This window comes from Zonotrichia leucophrys, chromosome 2, assembly GCF_028769735.1.
Source record: "Zonotrichia leucophrys gambelii isolate GWCS_2022_RI chromosome 2, RI_Zleu_2.0, whole genome shotgun sequence".
NCBI classification, from domain to species: domain Eukaryota; kingdom Metazoa; phylum Chordata; class Aves; order Passeriformes; family Passerellidae; genus Zonotrichia; species Zonotrichia leucophrys.
Window position 1 is genome coordinate 54,632,793 of NC_088171.1, and position 14,866 is coordinate 54,647,658.

The 14,866-nt window shown below is 39.6% G+C and overlaps 1 protein-coding gene across 5 annotated transcripts in view; it reads right to left on the minus strand.

Annotated features, from left to right (window-relative positions):
• Positions 1 to 1,267: 1,267 nt before the first annotated feature.
• The window catches only part of CDK13 (cyclin dependent kinase 13), a 46,663-nt gene continuing 33,064 nt past the window's right edge, over positions 1,268 to 14,866 (minus strand). The window contains exons 10-14 of one of the 5 annotated variants that reach the window (XM_064705039.1): positions 13,686 to 13,802; positions 12,631 to 12,762; positions 10,208 to 10,359; positions 7,453 to 7,836; positions 1,268 to 6,375 (exon numbers count right to left, since the gene is read on the minus strand). In XM_064705039.1, the coding sequence (XP_064561109.1) occupies positions 5,519 to 6,375; positions 7,453 to 7,836; positions 10,208 to 10,359; positions 12,631 to 12,762; positions 13,686 to 13,802 (1,642 nt within the window). In that variant the 3' untranslated portion in view covers positions 1,268 to 5,518. Of the gene's footprint in view, positions 6,376 to 7,452; positions 8,017 to 10,153; positions 10,360 to 12,630; positions 12,763 to 13,685; positions 13,803 to 14,866 lie in introns of all 5 variants that reach the window. The other 4 variants (XM_064705036.1, XM_064705038.1, XM_064705037.1 and 1 more) reach the window with 4 other exon arrangements.

Sequence of the window (14,866 nt, forward strand, 5' to 3'; positions counted from 1 at the left end):
CTTTGACAAGAGGACTGGTTTCCTCTCTTACCACCAATTTCATAGACCCATTCCTTACTCTGTGTTGATACACAAGGAACTGCAGAACAGCCTGTATCTCCTCTTTCACTTGGTGCTATTTTACTTGCGGCTGAGGATATCGACTGACATGCAGATCCCACTGGAATTATTACCAGTCCCTTATTGCACAGCTGGCTACCCATATGGCAGTAAGAGCTCAATGACAGAGATGCCGCACCATTCTCAAACCATTTCACACTCATGCTCCAACATAAACCAGAGCCAACTTTGTTACAACTTTGTTATGAGTTGCAATAACAGCTTTCATGAGAAAAACCGAGCAGACAACTACAACTGGTTACACACAACTGCCAGATCTGCTACGTGCAAGCCAACACCCTGTGAAATACAGCCTGAGCTTGTCCCAGAACCGAAGGTCAGGCTTCAACTGTAGCTGTCACCAAAATAGGGTTTCCAGAGTGAGGTGTTTGGGCTGCAGCTACACATCTTGTCAGCCTAATGTCAAATGACACCTTTGTAACTGCTGCTGGCCCCTGTAACTTCCAACTGCATTTTCACTGCCCATTTATTGACTTCACCAATGACAAGTGATGAAGCAGCACTCTGCACAGCCTCAAGTTTAAGAGACCTGAAGATAACAGCAAGTGCCATATTTTTGGATGGAGGTATAACATTTATTGAAAGATTCAAAAGGTTTCATTAGATAACTAATACAGTAGGAAAAAAACAAGAAAAGCCTCGGGCATTCAAAGCACAGTTGCCTAAGCCAGACTCAGTTCACAGTGTCTCACTCACCACTGAAAACACCTGGCTCTTTAGGTTTGGTGTCCCATTGTTTTTAACACTGCAGCATCCTCTTTAAAGAGAGCGGTGGAGAACAATAACTGCACCTCTGCAGTCTGCTCGGGCACTGCAAAGAAAAAGCCACGTTGTCCATCGCCCACCATCCTGAGCAGCTGACAGGTGCTGAAGCAGCGGCCTCTCAGCGCTGGCACAGCCCCAGTCCCACATCCCAGCACTCCGCCTGCTCTGGGGCGCCATCAGTGCTTCCAGGGCTGCTCTGCTGCACCTCTGCTCCCACAGCGCCCACGCTGCCAGCAAAGCTCACAGCGCCTGCCCCTGCAGGGCTCCTTCCAAACAGCACTGCAGCAGAAAACTGCAGAACTTCAATACACTGAAAACATCCTCAGATTAACCCACTGTTCTTTTGAAATGCCTTTTGACAACCAGACAGGGAAAACAAAGAAAGACTTCAATTTTCATGTATTTTATTTACAGGCCGCACAATACATTTTATATACAAATGGCTTAAAATAACAAAGAGTAAGCAAGCTGAAGCATAACAATTTATTTTAAATTAAGTTGTCTCGAAATAACTCCTGCAATAAAGTTTCTTCACCCTGATAAGCAAGTTAATTTGATTTTAAGTCAACCCAAGGTAATTTTATTTTAAAATATAGAATTCAAATAAATTTTCTGGTGATTCCTTATTTTCATGACACACTCTGCAAATACAGAACATCCCAAAACTCTCAAGAAGGGTAATAGCCAAAATTTCCTCATCTAAAAAACACTATAACAGAACAGACTGGAGAAATGTTGTATGTAAAACACTTGCATGTTTTATTAATGAAAAGAAGAATGCAAGTAGTACGTCTGACATTTTTTCTCTCTTGGAAACAGACTTCATGGTCCAAGATCTAATTTGCCTGCAGACAAGAGGTATCCTGTGTTATTTCATTACTTCAGTTTTTACCACACAATTATCTACTTAACTCATCCAACTATAAACTTCACCAAAACTGAAACTGCCTCCACCAAAACTGAAAGCAAAAGAAGAGCGCTCAAAATCGTAAGAACTTAAAACGTGGCACTTAGTGCCTCTGCTTCTAGAAAGCACCTGACACTACTGTGGGATGGAGACAATTTAAGAGACCACATTTTATGGAAACATAAGAAAATATAGAAGTTTGCCATTTTAAAATTATTTTTCCAAGAAATTAAAATAGCATTTAAGGAGACATGTATTTTTTTATCTCTTCCCTAGCACTGCTCATTCTGTTTAGGATAATGATGACTAGAGATCCATAAAAGCAGTTTCCTTTTCCTTTGGCTGAATTTAAGCATAATAATAGTCTTAAGTGTTTTAAGTCATGGTCATTAGCAGTTCAGTCATGCTCACTTTCTTCCTCTTGGTATGGCTAAAGATGACTTAATATAAATAATGAAGCACTTGCTATTTGATAGTCCATTATTACAGTATTTCATTACACTTATTTAGAAATACAAACACACAACACTTACTTTTCGCTGGGGTATCCAGGTCTCTATAGCTCATTTTGGAATTGCAGCACAGAAAACATAAACCCAAAGGAATGAGGAAGAAAGTAATGAAAGCCATGGCTCCACAGAAAAATAATGCTGTTTTCAGAATGTCTGCTACTACATCAAAAATGCAAGAGCCACATGATGTAAAAATGCCAAACTAGTACAGACTCTGCCGAGTGGAGTTCACGCACAAGGGTAAGTGCTGCCATAAGCACCTCACCATGTGATTTAGTTCAAAAGAAATGTTGGCAGGTAATACACAGGTCCGGTACAAATGAATGTGGGCCTGCTGTCCTTAGATCTGGGCAGTTCCCTAGCTGCTAACCTGCCCAGACACAACTCCAGTCCAGGGGAGAGCGGCTGCAGGCACCAATCCTCCTGCCACACGTGCACCAGCCCAGGAGAAAAGGTGTCAGCAGAAGAGCCAAGAAGATTCCCTGGATTGCAGAGAAGGCAATCTTTTTAGAGTTAACACAAATAGAAATACATTAACTTTCTCTCCAAATTATCCCAACACTGTTGTCCCAGGCAAATACAGCGTTCAAAGTCACAAGCTAAAAATCCTTAAGCTGGGGAAATGTCATTGTACAGTATTCATCTGCTTACAGCATGCCAGAGTTTTGTTTGATTCATCTGGAAACACTTACTTTTTGCACCTCCTCTCTCCTCAGAGTCAGGATTACTTGTGCTGGGGCTGTGGGGGCTTTCTTGTGGCCAAAGACTGAAATCCATTCTGGTAGAACAATGTCTGAAAGTACTGCCAGTCCATAAGCAAACTGCACACTCATTTACAGATGCAGAGGGGACCTACTTCTCTACACCGAATTAAGCTACTAAATTACTTGAAAATTTATGTCCAAAAGGGAAGGTAGGAGACACAACTTCTTCCTTGTATCTTTGTACTGGAAGTCAATTAATTTAGTTCTCTGAGATCTACTTTCCATTTGAACTTACCTGTGTTTTCAGCCTACTACTGCCTGCAGTTACACTTCAAGTGCAGGTGGGTAACCTCTGACTGCACATCTTTAGCAAAACTAAGTGCATATAAGCTTTGAAAGCTTGATTCTAGAAAAAAAAAAAAACAAAAAAACCCCAAAAAAGCAATCTGTGCATATATTTGTGAGTCTGGGTTTTTTAAAGATTAGTAAACAAAGAGCCTTAGCCAACACTGTCCGTATCTAAATGACACTGATGGTTTTTTTCTTTAAAATTTTACTAGCAGAAAAATGTTATGGGGATGTCCTTACTCAAGGAAAAAATATGGTCCAGTGCACTGTCAATCCCATAAAACTTTTGCCTTTCTTAAGCACAGGCTATTCAGGTTGTAAGTATTTGTTTCTGATCTGGCCACTTTTATTTCAGATGGCAGGATTTTCTACCGTGTCTAGTGAAGGAACTGCCAGACTAGGGGACAGTGTAAGCAGCAGGACTCTCTCCATTCCTCATCTGCCAGATTCTCCAACACTATACAGACTTAGTGAAGGGAGTTTCTCCATGCTCTACAGTGTGGGAACTAGCCAACTAGCCTGACTCATTAGTCAGGATTTTCAACTGAAACTAAACACCAACAGCTTTGGCTTCGATCCTGAAAATCCAAAAAGTCATTGACAAGACATTTGTAATAGTGTAAGTAGAAATTTTACTTTTTAAAAAGTAGTTTTTAAACACTCAGTTACATAAAGTACCGATTTGTCAACTGGATAATCAGTTGGAAAATTGTTTCCAATATGGGCTTCAAGACATCCTTTTACGTACAGGCAAAACATAACCATACCTCCTCTCTGCAGGAGAGACTACTTGTTGTCAGAGGAAACAACAAAAAAAAAACATGCTGGAAGTTGCAATTAGTATGAGGAGTGGCTCTTGGTAAGAGTTTTAACTATAATAATCCTAGTTGTTCCGAGACACTCAATTCCAATATTAAAATGTTCTGTGGATAGCAGATATAAAATCAATTAATTGGCACAATCACAAGTTTACAGCGAATTACAACTAGTGTCAGACATTTTGCCATTGCTTTAAATACTGGTCATTTTTCCTTTGGTTACTTCCTACAATGCAGTACTTGGGGTAAAAAGACAAACAGTGTCAGCTTTTCACACAAAGTAAAGAAATTACTGCTGTTGACATTTAAGAGAAAAAAAAAACTATTTCATCACGTGGTAAGGACATATAAAGTATAGTTCATTTGGCAGAGGAACTAAAACACTTAATACAACTCCAACAGGGAGCTGAGGAAAAACTACACTCTTCATTCTTCTCCTCACTTTCAATGTTTCTCATGAAGTTCAATTTGGAAATTACAGTTTTATCTAGGTAAAATCAGGTCTCTAAGTAACTGGCCCATGTAAAGTAAACACCACAAGATTATGACCTGCTTGAGTTTCTTCTTATTATCTGAATTCTCTTTTTAATTACCTAGGTTTAGGCATTATGTTCATAGCAACCTATGAAGTACTTCCAAATTTTTGCAGACCTTAAGCTTACATGTTAAGGCACTTACCATTCAAGTAAAACAGTTTTTATATAAACAAGCGTGGGAGATGGAGAGAACATTTTACCAGAACACCCTTTTCTTTTCACTTGGACAAAAAAAAAAAAAGTTGACCAAATATTTATAAAATTTTGCATCAAGAGAAAGGTTGTGTTTTATTATCTGAAATGAGCACGAAGTACACCTTCCACAATAACACTGAAAGCAGTGCAAAGACTGACAGTGACCTTTGACTAAAAGTAGTTCTGTAAAAAGAAAAATACCAAATAAATCAGTGCCCTGCTTTGATTGTTGTAAAATTTCATTCTTTTTACATAAAAGTTGGTCCAAACTTACAAAAAAAGCACAAATGTGCATAGTTCAGAAGATCTGAAAGAGTGCCATAAAAAGCTGATGTCCCTAAATTTAGCATCCACTTAAAACTGCCAAAATACAAAATAAAGTCAGAACTAGAGTTTGTGAACATGTACAATCAAGTCATCTAGTTTTTAGACAGCATGAGTTGTAAGCATTTTTTAATTTTTTTCTACTGTATGCAAGACCCTTTTCCACATAAAAATAAAGCTGTTGAATTAACATTATTCAAGTCTGTTGAATTGCTGCTTTAAATTGCAGCTAGGGGAGAAAAAGAAGTTTTTCCAGATAAAAATGATGTGCCTGAGGAAAAACAGATACTCAAAATGGTAATCCTCTGCCTCGCCCTCTCACTGCAGATGTGCTAATGTGTCCCCTGAATCCTTGGGAATAGCCAGGTCCTTGGGCAGGAGAAGTCCAAGTCTGTCCATGCATGTGGCTGATGCCAGTGGGATTTTCCTGTAAATTACTGCCATAGCTATAGTTGTGCATCTTTGTGGACAAAGAGTGTGCACTCTCTGGCCCTGTGGAAGCATCACTGCTGCTCCCCAAAACCGGGATTGGGCCGTGGCTGTATTCAAACCTATGGTCTTTATCTCCACTGAACAGCATGGGGCCAGCATTGAGGTAAATGTCTCTGTAACCAGTTACTGAGCTGGGAAAGGATTCTGGAAAGGCTGATGGAGGAGGGGCAGCACCAGAGTGAGATGAAGCAGTACTGTAGTTATCCAAAGACTGAATATCTGAGTTTCCAAGGAAACTCCTCCTTTCTAATACTCCTGATGGTCCGCTTCCTATTCCATCACTAGTGCTGTAACAGGCAGATGAGAAGGACGACGATCCAAAGTTATCCTTGTAGTCTGGGCCTGTTACATAGGAGTCTCTAGCCTGATAATCCACGCTCGCTTGTACTGGCTCCTCCGTTGTGGCCTGAGCTTGATGCTGAGCCAGCAGCTGCAGAAGAGCTGCTTTCACTCCCGCATGAGGATCTGTTCCTGAAGAGTTACTTATAGGCAACTGCTGATTCTCTGTCCGATAATCAAGGTCTTCATCGGTGAGCGGCGGAGGCTCCGGTGGCTCGGGAGGACGCTGGTCTGGAGGCAGGATCCGAGGGCGCTCCTGCTCAGGTGTTCGGTTCAGAAGCCTCATCTCAGACTGCCTAACCAAATCCTCTTGACCTAAGAAGATGAAAAAGAAAGCTCTGGAATAAAAGTATACAAATAATAGGACCAGAAAGAAAAGGACTCCTTCCTCGAAAAACACAGAGGTCTGTTAACTTCAATTCTAATGAATTTATTAGCTAAATTTGTCAATAATTATAGTGATTATTTTGGGCAAAATTTGGCAGCAGCTCATTTGGCTCAGGAGCATGATGCAGGTTGCTCCTTAGAGATTACCAAGCAGTCAGTTAAAGAAAAACAGCACAAGTTCCTTAAAAAAACCCACAGCAAAAGCAAACAACCAGGACAAAACGCAAGCAACACAAACACTAAAAATTCAAAAGAGGATCAAGATTCACAGATAAGGATAGAAGTCTCACAGGACAAAGGGCCACCCTATCAAAGAGCAGCAAAACTCAAGGTATAAAATAAACACAAACAAAAAAGCACGCCTCTCAAAAAACCCCCCAAAACCCTCCAGGAACAGCCCCAAAGCACTTCAGAGTATTTTTCTTTCAGCAGCTGCAAACACCACAAAACAATGTAAAATAACCTGAATTTGCAAGCCAAAAATACGAACAGAGCTCTAAACTGTGAGAGGACTACAGAAGCCACTACGATACCTCAATGGAAACCTTTAGCCACGTGTGTGTGACAGTTAAGGGTAACTACTGAATTTGACACTAAAGAACTGCTCTAGTCAGCATTAGAACCCAAATTAAAATACTGTCTCATGAAAATAAGTTTTACCTAAATACACAGCCAAAACTGGCAAATTACATCTATGCATCTGCTAGAAAAGACTGTCTTCACCACCACACTCATCACTAAGAAAACCAACCCCTACAATAATGATCAATGTTTCATCACTAATGCTTGTACACCTCTCAGGTTAGCTATTGCTTGCTCTGTCTGCATGGCACCTGTTAGACTAAAAGACAAATTCTCTGATCCTGACGTAAAATGTGACCAAATCAATTTAATCTCCTATATTCACACAGATTCATATGGCAAACATGTTAACTCTCTACTCCCACACTATTACATCTCCAGTGCTCCAGGTATTTGCTGGTTAGCAACGAAGGCCTTCAGTACCTGCAGACACATATAATGACTTGATCAGATGTGGGTAGCCAGGTGCCGGAGATTCCACGTCGTCCCGGCTGACAGACACAGGAGTGGCGGGCTCTGGAGGCTGTCTGAGTTGTAATGACATTTCATTTCCTGATCCATTTTCCTTCTCCTCCAACACAAAATCTTTTTGTTTTGTTTGCTGAGCCTTTATTAACTGAGACAACAGAACAGCAAATGCACTCTGCACAGCTGCCTGGGCAGCATCAGTCTCCGCTTTGGGCTGACCCAGCTGAGCAGGTGGCACGGGGGGCTGTGTGACCATCGGCTGTTTTAGAGGCTCCTGCTCTGGAGGTGGTGGCGGAGGTGGCGGCGGCTGCTGCTGCTGCTGTTCTGACTGTTTTTCACCTGCTGACAAAATTCCAGCAGGAAGATTTATTTTATTTAGTTGCTGTTGAGTCTCCGGGTTTACCTTAATATTCAATACTTGAGCAAACTGTGCCAAACTAACACTTGTTTTAGACTGTAGCAGGTTTAGCAGGATTGCCACTTCATTCTGGTTTAACTGCTGTCCAGTGCTTGTTTTTGCTAAAGACAAAAAAGGTGTTTTTAAGTATTATTTAGAACTGGCATATTTGAGAAACTCAAAAGAAGACTAATCTAGCATAGCTGACACGGCTGGCAAAGCATGGGTTTGGACAACACAGAAATGGAATACTTCTACATGTTAACTGTCTTTAGGGAGTATCTATAGGAAATGGAACAGTAAGATCCACCATAACCAATGTGACTTCCATGAGGTGCAGGCACACACTTACACAGATGGAAAAACACCAAGCTAGAGCTCAATATTCCACAATATAACTAAGTTGGGGCTTAAGGCCACCTGCTTTAGGCAGCTATTAGACTTCTAACCCCCATAAAATTTCCTATCTTTGACATATCACAACCTTTTGTTATAAAGTAGCCGCCTGCAAAATCCATTTCCAGTCATATTCCAGCCCATTCTAATTCAGCATCTGGGTTTTAACACCTGCCCACCTGGCTCTACATGGCCTAGGAGCTTACAGTATAAGTGCAAAAGGCAGTGCTAACTTTGAGGGAGAAGTCAATCACTCAGTAGCAAGAAACACATGGAAATACACAGTTAATTCAATTAAATGGAGCTTGCCACAAGTAAGAGCAGATTACGATGATGACGGGGAATATGAATTAAGAAGTTTGAATATCAAAGAAGTTTTTCAGCTTCAAACACCCATTGTGGTGAAACAGCATGGATTGCAACCTGCCCTATGAGCAAATGATTTGGAGAAGAAAGTAGCCAAAAATTAGAAAACGAGTGTGTGAGCAGGCTGGCTGAGCTCTGAATTTTTCTTAACCCAGGTCAGCACATTCAGTCCCCTTCTATCCTTGCCATTGTGCTATCTTAGCAATATATTAATTCATGGCAGATTAAAAGCCATACAGGACACACAAAAGTATTAAGTATATGCCTTGCAAGTTTTAAGAACAGCACAGCTGGAAAATGCTGCAAAGCCCACAACCCACAACTCTGCTTGTGCATGTGCACCAGGGATACAAGCACTTTGAACTGACTTAAGAAGAATCCAGGGAATTCAAAATTGTTTTGTATCTATATTAATATAATCCATCTTCTATTTGGCAATACAAAAAATAAGTCACAATTTTCTTATGCCTTATGCTGACTCTCACTCAGATGTTTTGATTAATTGAAGATTTTGTCACATCTGAGGATAGTATACTCAACATTAAAAACTTCTCTCAGACCCTCGGTGAAAATTCATCAGAAAAATGCCAAACAGGGAAACTAATCTACCTATTCCATACTCTTTGGTTAGCTTTAAGTTCATTCTGACAGGAAACTCTATTCTGGGAAATCTGTCATAACAAAATTATTGAGTCTGAAGAGCTCCTGTTAAATTGCCATAGGATTTAGGCTTACTTTGCACAATCAAAGATGGTCTAACATTTAACTTACAGGTATCCATTTGATGTTGCTACTCTTTGTATTTCCACATATTTTTAAGAACTATCCCTTAACTGCTGAGTATCTCAAATGCTCTCCATATGGAACCACTACTTTGTTATATTTGTAAAACTTGTCTCAAGCAAGATACTTTGTTAAAGTTTCAGAATTACCGGCACTGCAATTCACAGAGGTAGATACTTCGTGTTATACCAGCTCCTGGGGGGCGTGGTTTTGGTGGTTTTTTTGTTGTTATTGTTTTTTGGGGGTTTTTTTACAACTTGATTTAGGCCCAACAACCTGGAAAGCTCAAGACTAACATAACATGCAGATGGAATCTGTTCCATTTGAAATGATAATTGCTCTAAACTCTGCCTTCTGATCAGTTTATCATTACAAATAAAGCTCATCCAATCTATGGAGACTGTGAGAAACTTTGAACAGCCACTGGCTTGTGGAATTATCAAAGAATCATAGATGAGCAAGAGCTAAAATCCCCTCAAAATACAGAGCAAGCAAGTTAGTTGCTCTGACCAGGCTGAAAAGTTAGGTAAAATTGGAAAGGAACACTTACATTTCCAAAAGCAAAGCCAAATATTTTGTAACAAAGATTAAACTTACAATACTGCTCCTCCCTCAAGAATCCAGGAGACGCCAATACTCTGTAAATAACATCTAAAATTTCTAGAGGTGCAATCCAAGTAGTAGGTAATTATAAGAACTGAAAATATTACTGACCAAGTGCTACACTAGAGTTGCCCTGAGTTTTGAGTTGGGAAGAAGTTTGCATGCCTTGTGGGGTGTTGGTTCTGCTCTCATCCATGCCTAGAGACAGATCCTTCCTAGGGACTTTAGCTGCTGTAGAGTCATCAGTCATGCCCATCTGCTTCTGTCTTCTGCGTTTCTTACTCCACAGCTCATGGCAATCCTGCCACAAAGGAAGGCTGCAAAGAATGATTGAAGATAAGCAGTTTTAGTCCTATTTTTATTTTTTTTTAATCATACTGGTAAAAACACTTTAATTATACATAATGTAACTTCTGAAACCCAGAAATACACCAGGAAACATTCAAAAGCCAGCAAATTCTCAGACCTGCTTTTTCTGGCCGAAAACTATTAACTGAGTGCCTCTTTCAGAAGCATATGTCCCCTTCTGGCAGAAAAGTGGAAAAGTATCTTAAAATGAGAATTATTTTCCTAATTATTTGTGTAATTCAAAACTTCAAAATCAATGCTGCACAGTTGCTATGAAATATACAACTTGCATACTACCAAGTAACTAAGTTATCAATATGAAAGCATTTTTTTCAGGGTCCTTCTGTCTGCTTATAAAAGTACTGCTGAGTCATTAGGTCACATATTTGTCCACAGTAACAGACATGGCTATCTAGTATTTATAGTGTATAGCTCAGGCAACCAAGAAAGTAGGGAGAAAAAAGGAAAAAGTTGCAGAAATAAGTTGCACAAATAAATATCACTTGACACTACCAAAGCTGGGATACCAAGAAGAACAAGGGGATATCCTATATAAGACCTATGAATGCAGAGGCAAAGTTCTGCTAAGAAACTTATCTGCCACCAATTCTGTCCTTCCATTATAGCTCCCTGCAGGCATCTCAATTCTGATTTCCTGAGGAACACAAAGACCCACAGAAATACTGAGATGGGCAGTAAAAATAATGGTTTATGTTTTCCTATTACATATTAACTGTCTCAGCAGTTCTGTCACCCAGAAACATGGAAAAATTAGCTGACAAATGCCAAGAGACACTGGAAAGGCAATTATGACAACTGCTTCCTTTATTCTCTCCCTCCACCTGCCAAGTATTTTCTGAAAGACAACTGGAAGTAAGAACTCATTGTGAAAAGTATTCTATGGCCCTTCCAATCTGCATGTCACTTTCTCTGGATGAACAGCAGCTCCTTCCCAAAACAGAACTTCAGTCTCTCAAGAGAACAGTCAACACCTTCCTGTGGTGTGCCAGAAATGAGTGTGGTTCCTCCTGATTTTTAAAAGGACACCAGTGACTAGTTTGTTTTGAATTTCCATATATCAGCTTCTAGAATGGATGCATTACCACATCCATTCTAGATGGATGCATGGGAAGAAAAGATGATCTTCCCATTCACTTACTTTAAAATGCCCATAAGCAACATGTTGTACAAGTGGTTTTGAAACTTCAGCAAACAGCTTGAGATTGCCGATTTCTGATTTTCACACAGTGATATAGTCATATTCAGGCACTGAAACCTCTTTGGCTCATGTTTCAGAACATTAGTAACGTTTGCCCAGAGAGCAAAACAACAAACACCATCTGGACACAATCCATGTGCTCTAGGATGACCCTGCTTGAGCACAGAGACTGGACCAGATGACCCACTGTGGTCCCTGCCCACCTCACCCATTCTGTGATTCTGTACAACAATTATGTGTATATAATAGGTAAGTCTAGAAAGAATTTTAATAAAATCCTTAGATGAAAAAATCCTTAGATAAAAAGAAGTCAGCACAGGCTGCCTTGAAGGCTCAGTTTACTCAAACAATATCATGGATTCCATGTTCTGACAGCTATACTGAGGAAAGAATGAGATCTGCAGATTCTCTAGTTCCTTTTCATTGCTTTCCTTAGGACATGCTCCATTATGATTTGTACTGATTAAATGATGGCAAAGTCACTCCAAAAATCCTACAGAACATTGTAATACACTTCCTCTAGAGAAACTGAAGGAACAACCCTGCACAATTTCACTTTTCCTGCCTGTAAAACCAAGGCTCTCATCTGGTTCATGAAACAATTTATTGTATTTCACTTTAACTCTCAGGTACCTGTGCAGAACTCTCTACCCACTGTCATTCTATCATTAAAGACAGCAATTCAGATTCATGGAGGATCTCAAAATCCCTGGAAAAAGTAGACACTGATAAACTGAGATAACAGGGAAATTATGCTTTTTAAATTAGAAACATTCATAGATAAGTATTTTCTTTAAAGGTAGTAACTCAATAAATAGTTCTAGGAATGACAAAGCAACTCTGTTATCTATTGTATGACTCACTTAGCTACACAAGCATTTGACTAGAGAACGACCTTTCAACAACTGCACATGTCAACATTTCTGCCACGATCTCCTTTACTGAACCACAACTTATTGAAACAGGTGCATGTTCACACTTCCTAGAGGTCAGTACCATTACACCAGTGGAAATTACTCACTCTGGAGGAGGCATTTTAGATGGTTCCACGTCCCGTAGAAACTCACACTGAAGAGCTTGTTCAGCTGTGCAGCGCTTGCTGGGATCCAGGGCAAGCATATAATCGAATAAATCTAATGCAGCTGGTGGGATGCTACGAAAGTGCAAAACAGAGGAAAGCGTCACATCTTTATTTTGCATCACACACATCTGTGAAAAATTTTAGTAAACACATCCCTTCCAAGATGATCAGTAAGTCCTCAGGTAACTTAAATACTAACAAAACACACCCATAACCTGCGCTTGATAACAAGAGGCAGAAATACACTTTACCTTTTACTACCTGTGTTATTATATAACCCAAGCTTTCTTCACCTTGTGCTGTTTCATTGCTTGAAACCTTGTACTTGTAAAAAAACACACCCACATTTTAAAGCTAAGACTGTATTTTTGCATTTTGAAATTTACCAGCAGACTTTTGCTTGATTCACAGGCAATAATTCTATTGCTTCAAAGATATTAGTCTCATTAGTATGAACAGGATGACGCATTTCTCTTGAAACCCACTGCATCTGAAGGAGGGGAACAACCCCCTTAAAATAAGCTAACAGCTGTTTTCCATACCTTTCACTTGTGATATATGCACAAAACTAGTCCAATGGTAGTACTTTAGAACACATGGTTCAGGTAACTCCTCTGTGTTGAATGGGTTATGACATAAAAGACTAATGTTAACCAGACTACATATTTAGCTGTAGCCAGCTTTACCAATAAAAAACAATTAAGTATTCTGAGCTGTTTTCTGGACAGGGCAACAAGCAGGTGTACCAAACAAGTATTTCCTTAGGTGAAAGCTGACAGGTGGTTGAAATTTTAGGGCCTTCTTTCCTCTTCTTGATGCTCCTATTAAATAAGGTTTAATACAAGCTCTGTGGGCATCATGGGAAGGACAAGAACCTAAAGCCATTTTTCTTTACACTTGATCTATGCTCGTTCTCCGGAAAATACTGAAGTTCATAAAGTCTCTGGGAAAACTTAATGGTATTACAGTTGACTAAACTAATTCTTCATCCTTACAAAGCAAACTCTTCCCTCAGTTTTCGACGATACTGCTTCTTTGGTTTCATTGTGTTGAAGTAAGCTAATTTTATAACATCAGGCCACACTGCTGGACAAGGACTTCCGCAAATTCGGCTGTACCAAAAAGAAAGGAGAAAAGGGTATGAGATCCAAAGCCACAAGTGAGCACAGCTGGCATTTTTGTTCTTGCAAGTACAGGGAAAACAAGAATAATTTTCAATTTTCATGTTCAGGTTATTTTTAGCTAAAATTTCTCCACTGTCAAATGCCCAACATCATTAAATAATGGTGAATTGTCTACAAAGGGTGATCATCCCACACGGACTAAATTTACTGTTTCTGCCTCAGTCCAGCCCAAACATCCTCTACACCAGTGTTTACCAAAATGTAACCAACTACATCTGAAGAGTTCTCCAGGTATCTGACTAGAAAAACTGGATAGCCCACATTTAGAGTAACTTTTGTGTCCTTAGCTCCCAATGCCACTGAAGAAAATATACCAAATAGCTGAAAAAGCAGTTTTCACTGAGAATTTATTTAATGCTGAAGACATAAGGGAAAAAAAAAAAATCAAGTAAGTCCTAAAGGCATAAACCACTATACAGAGAAAATCTCTGTATTTTTTACTTCAGTTATGAGTTTTATGCCTCAAGCCTCATTTACCTCCAGAAATGGAGCTGCCAATACTCTTATGCCCCACATTCCATCCCCATCCTTTTTTCCAATAGCTAAGTACAAACTGATCAACACCACACTTCTGAGCAAAAGAACTAATATGGTGTTTCCATAAATGCAGGGCTTCAAAATCTCATGCAGACAGTCATAAAAGGACATTTTGCAAATACTTTTCCCTAGTTCAGCCCTCCTTTTCATAAGATTTTAATGGTTAGTGTAAGAGACCTAATGATTTATGCTCCAGGTGCTATGCCAGTCAATCTGACTTTACACTGGTTGATGTACATAGTTTTCAGGAGGGAGAATAAAAATAATAAGAATCTCCTACTACCAGAATGTACTTCACCTCTATCTTTGATAAATTTTGAAAAGATAAATGTAGCATTTTTGGCTGCAACACAATCACAGCAGAGATGTTCATAAAACTGATATGCTCAAACAGCAAAAAATGCATAGTATCAGTGAAGACAAGAAATGAGCTACAAACAGAAGTTTCCAGCAGG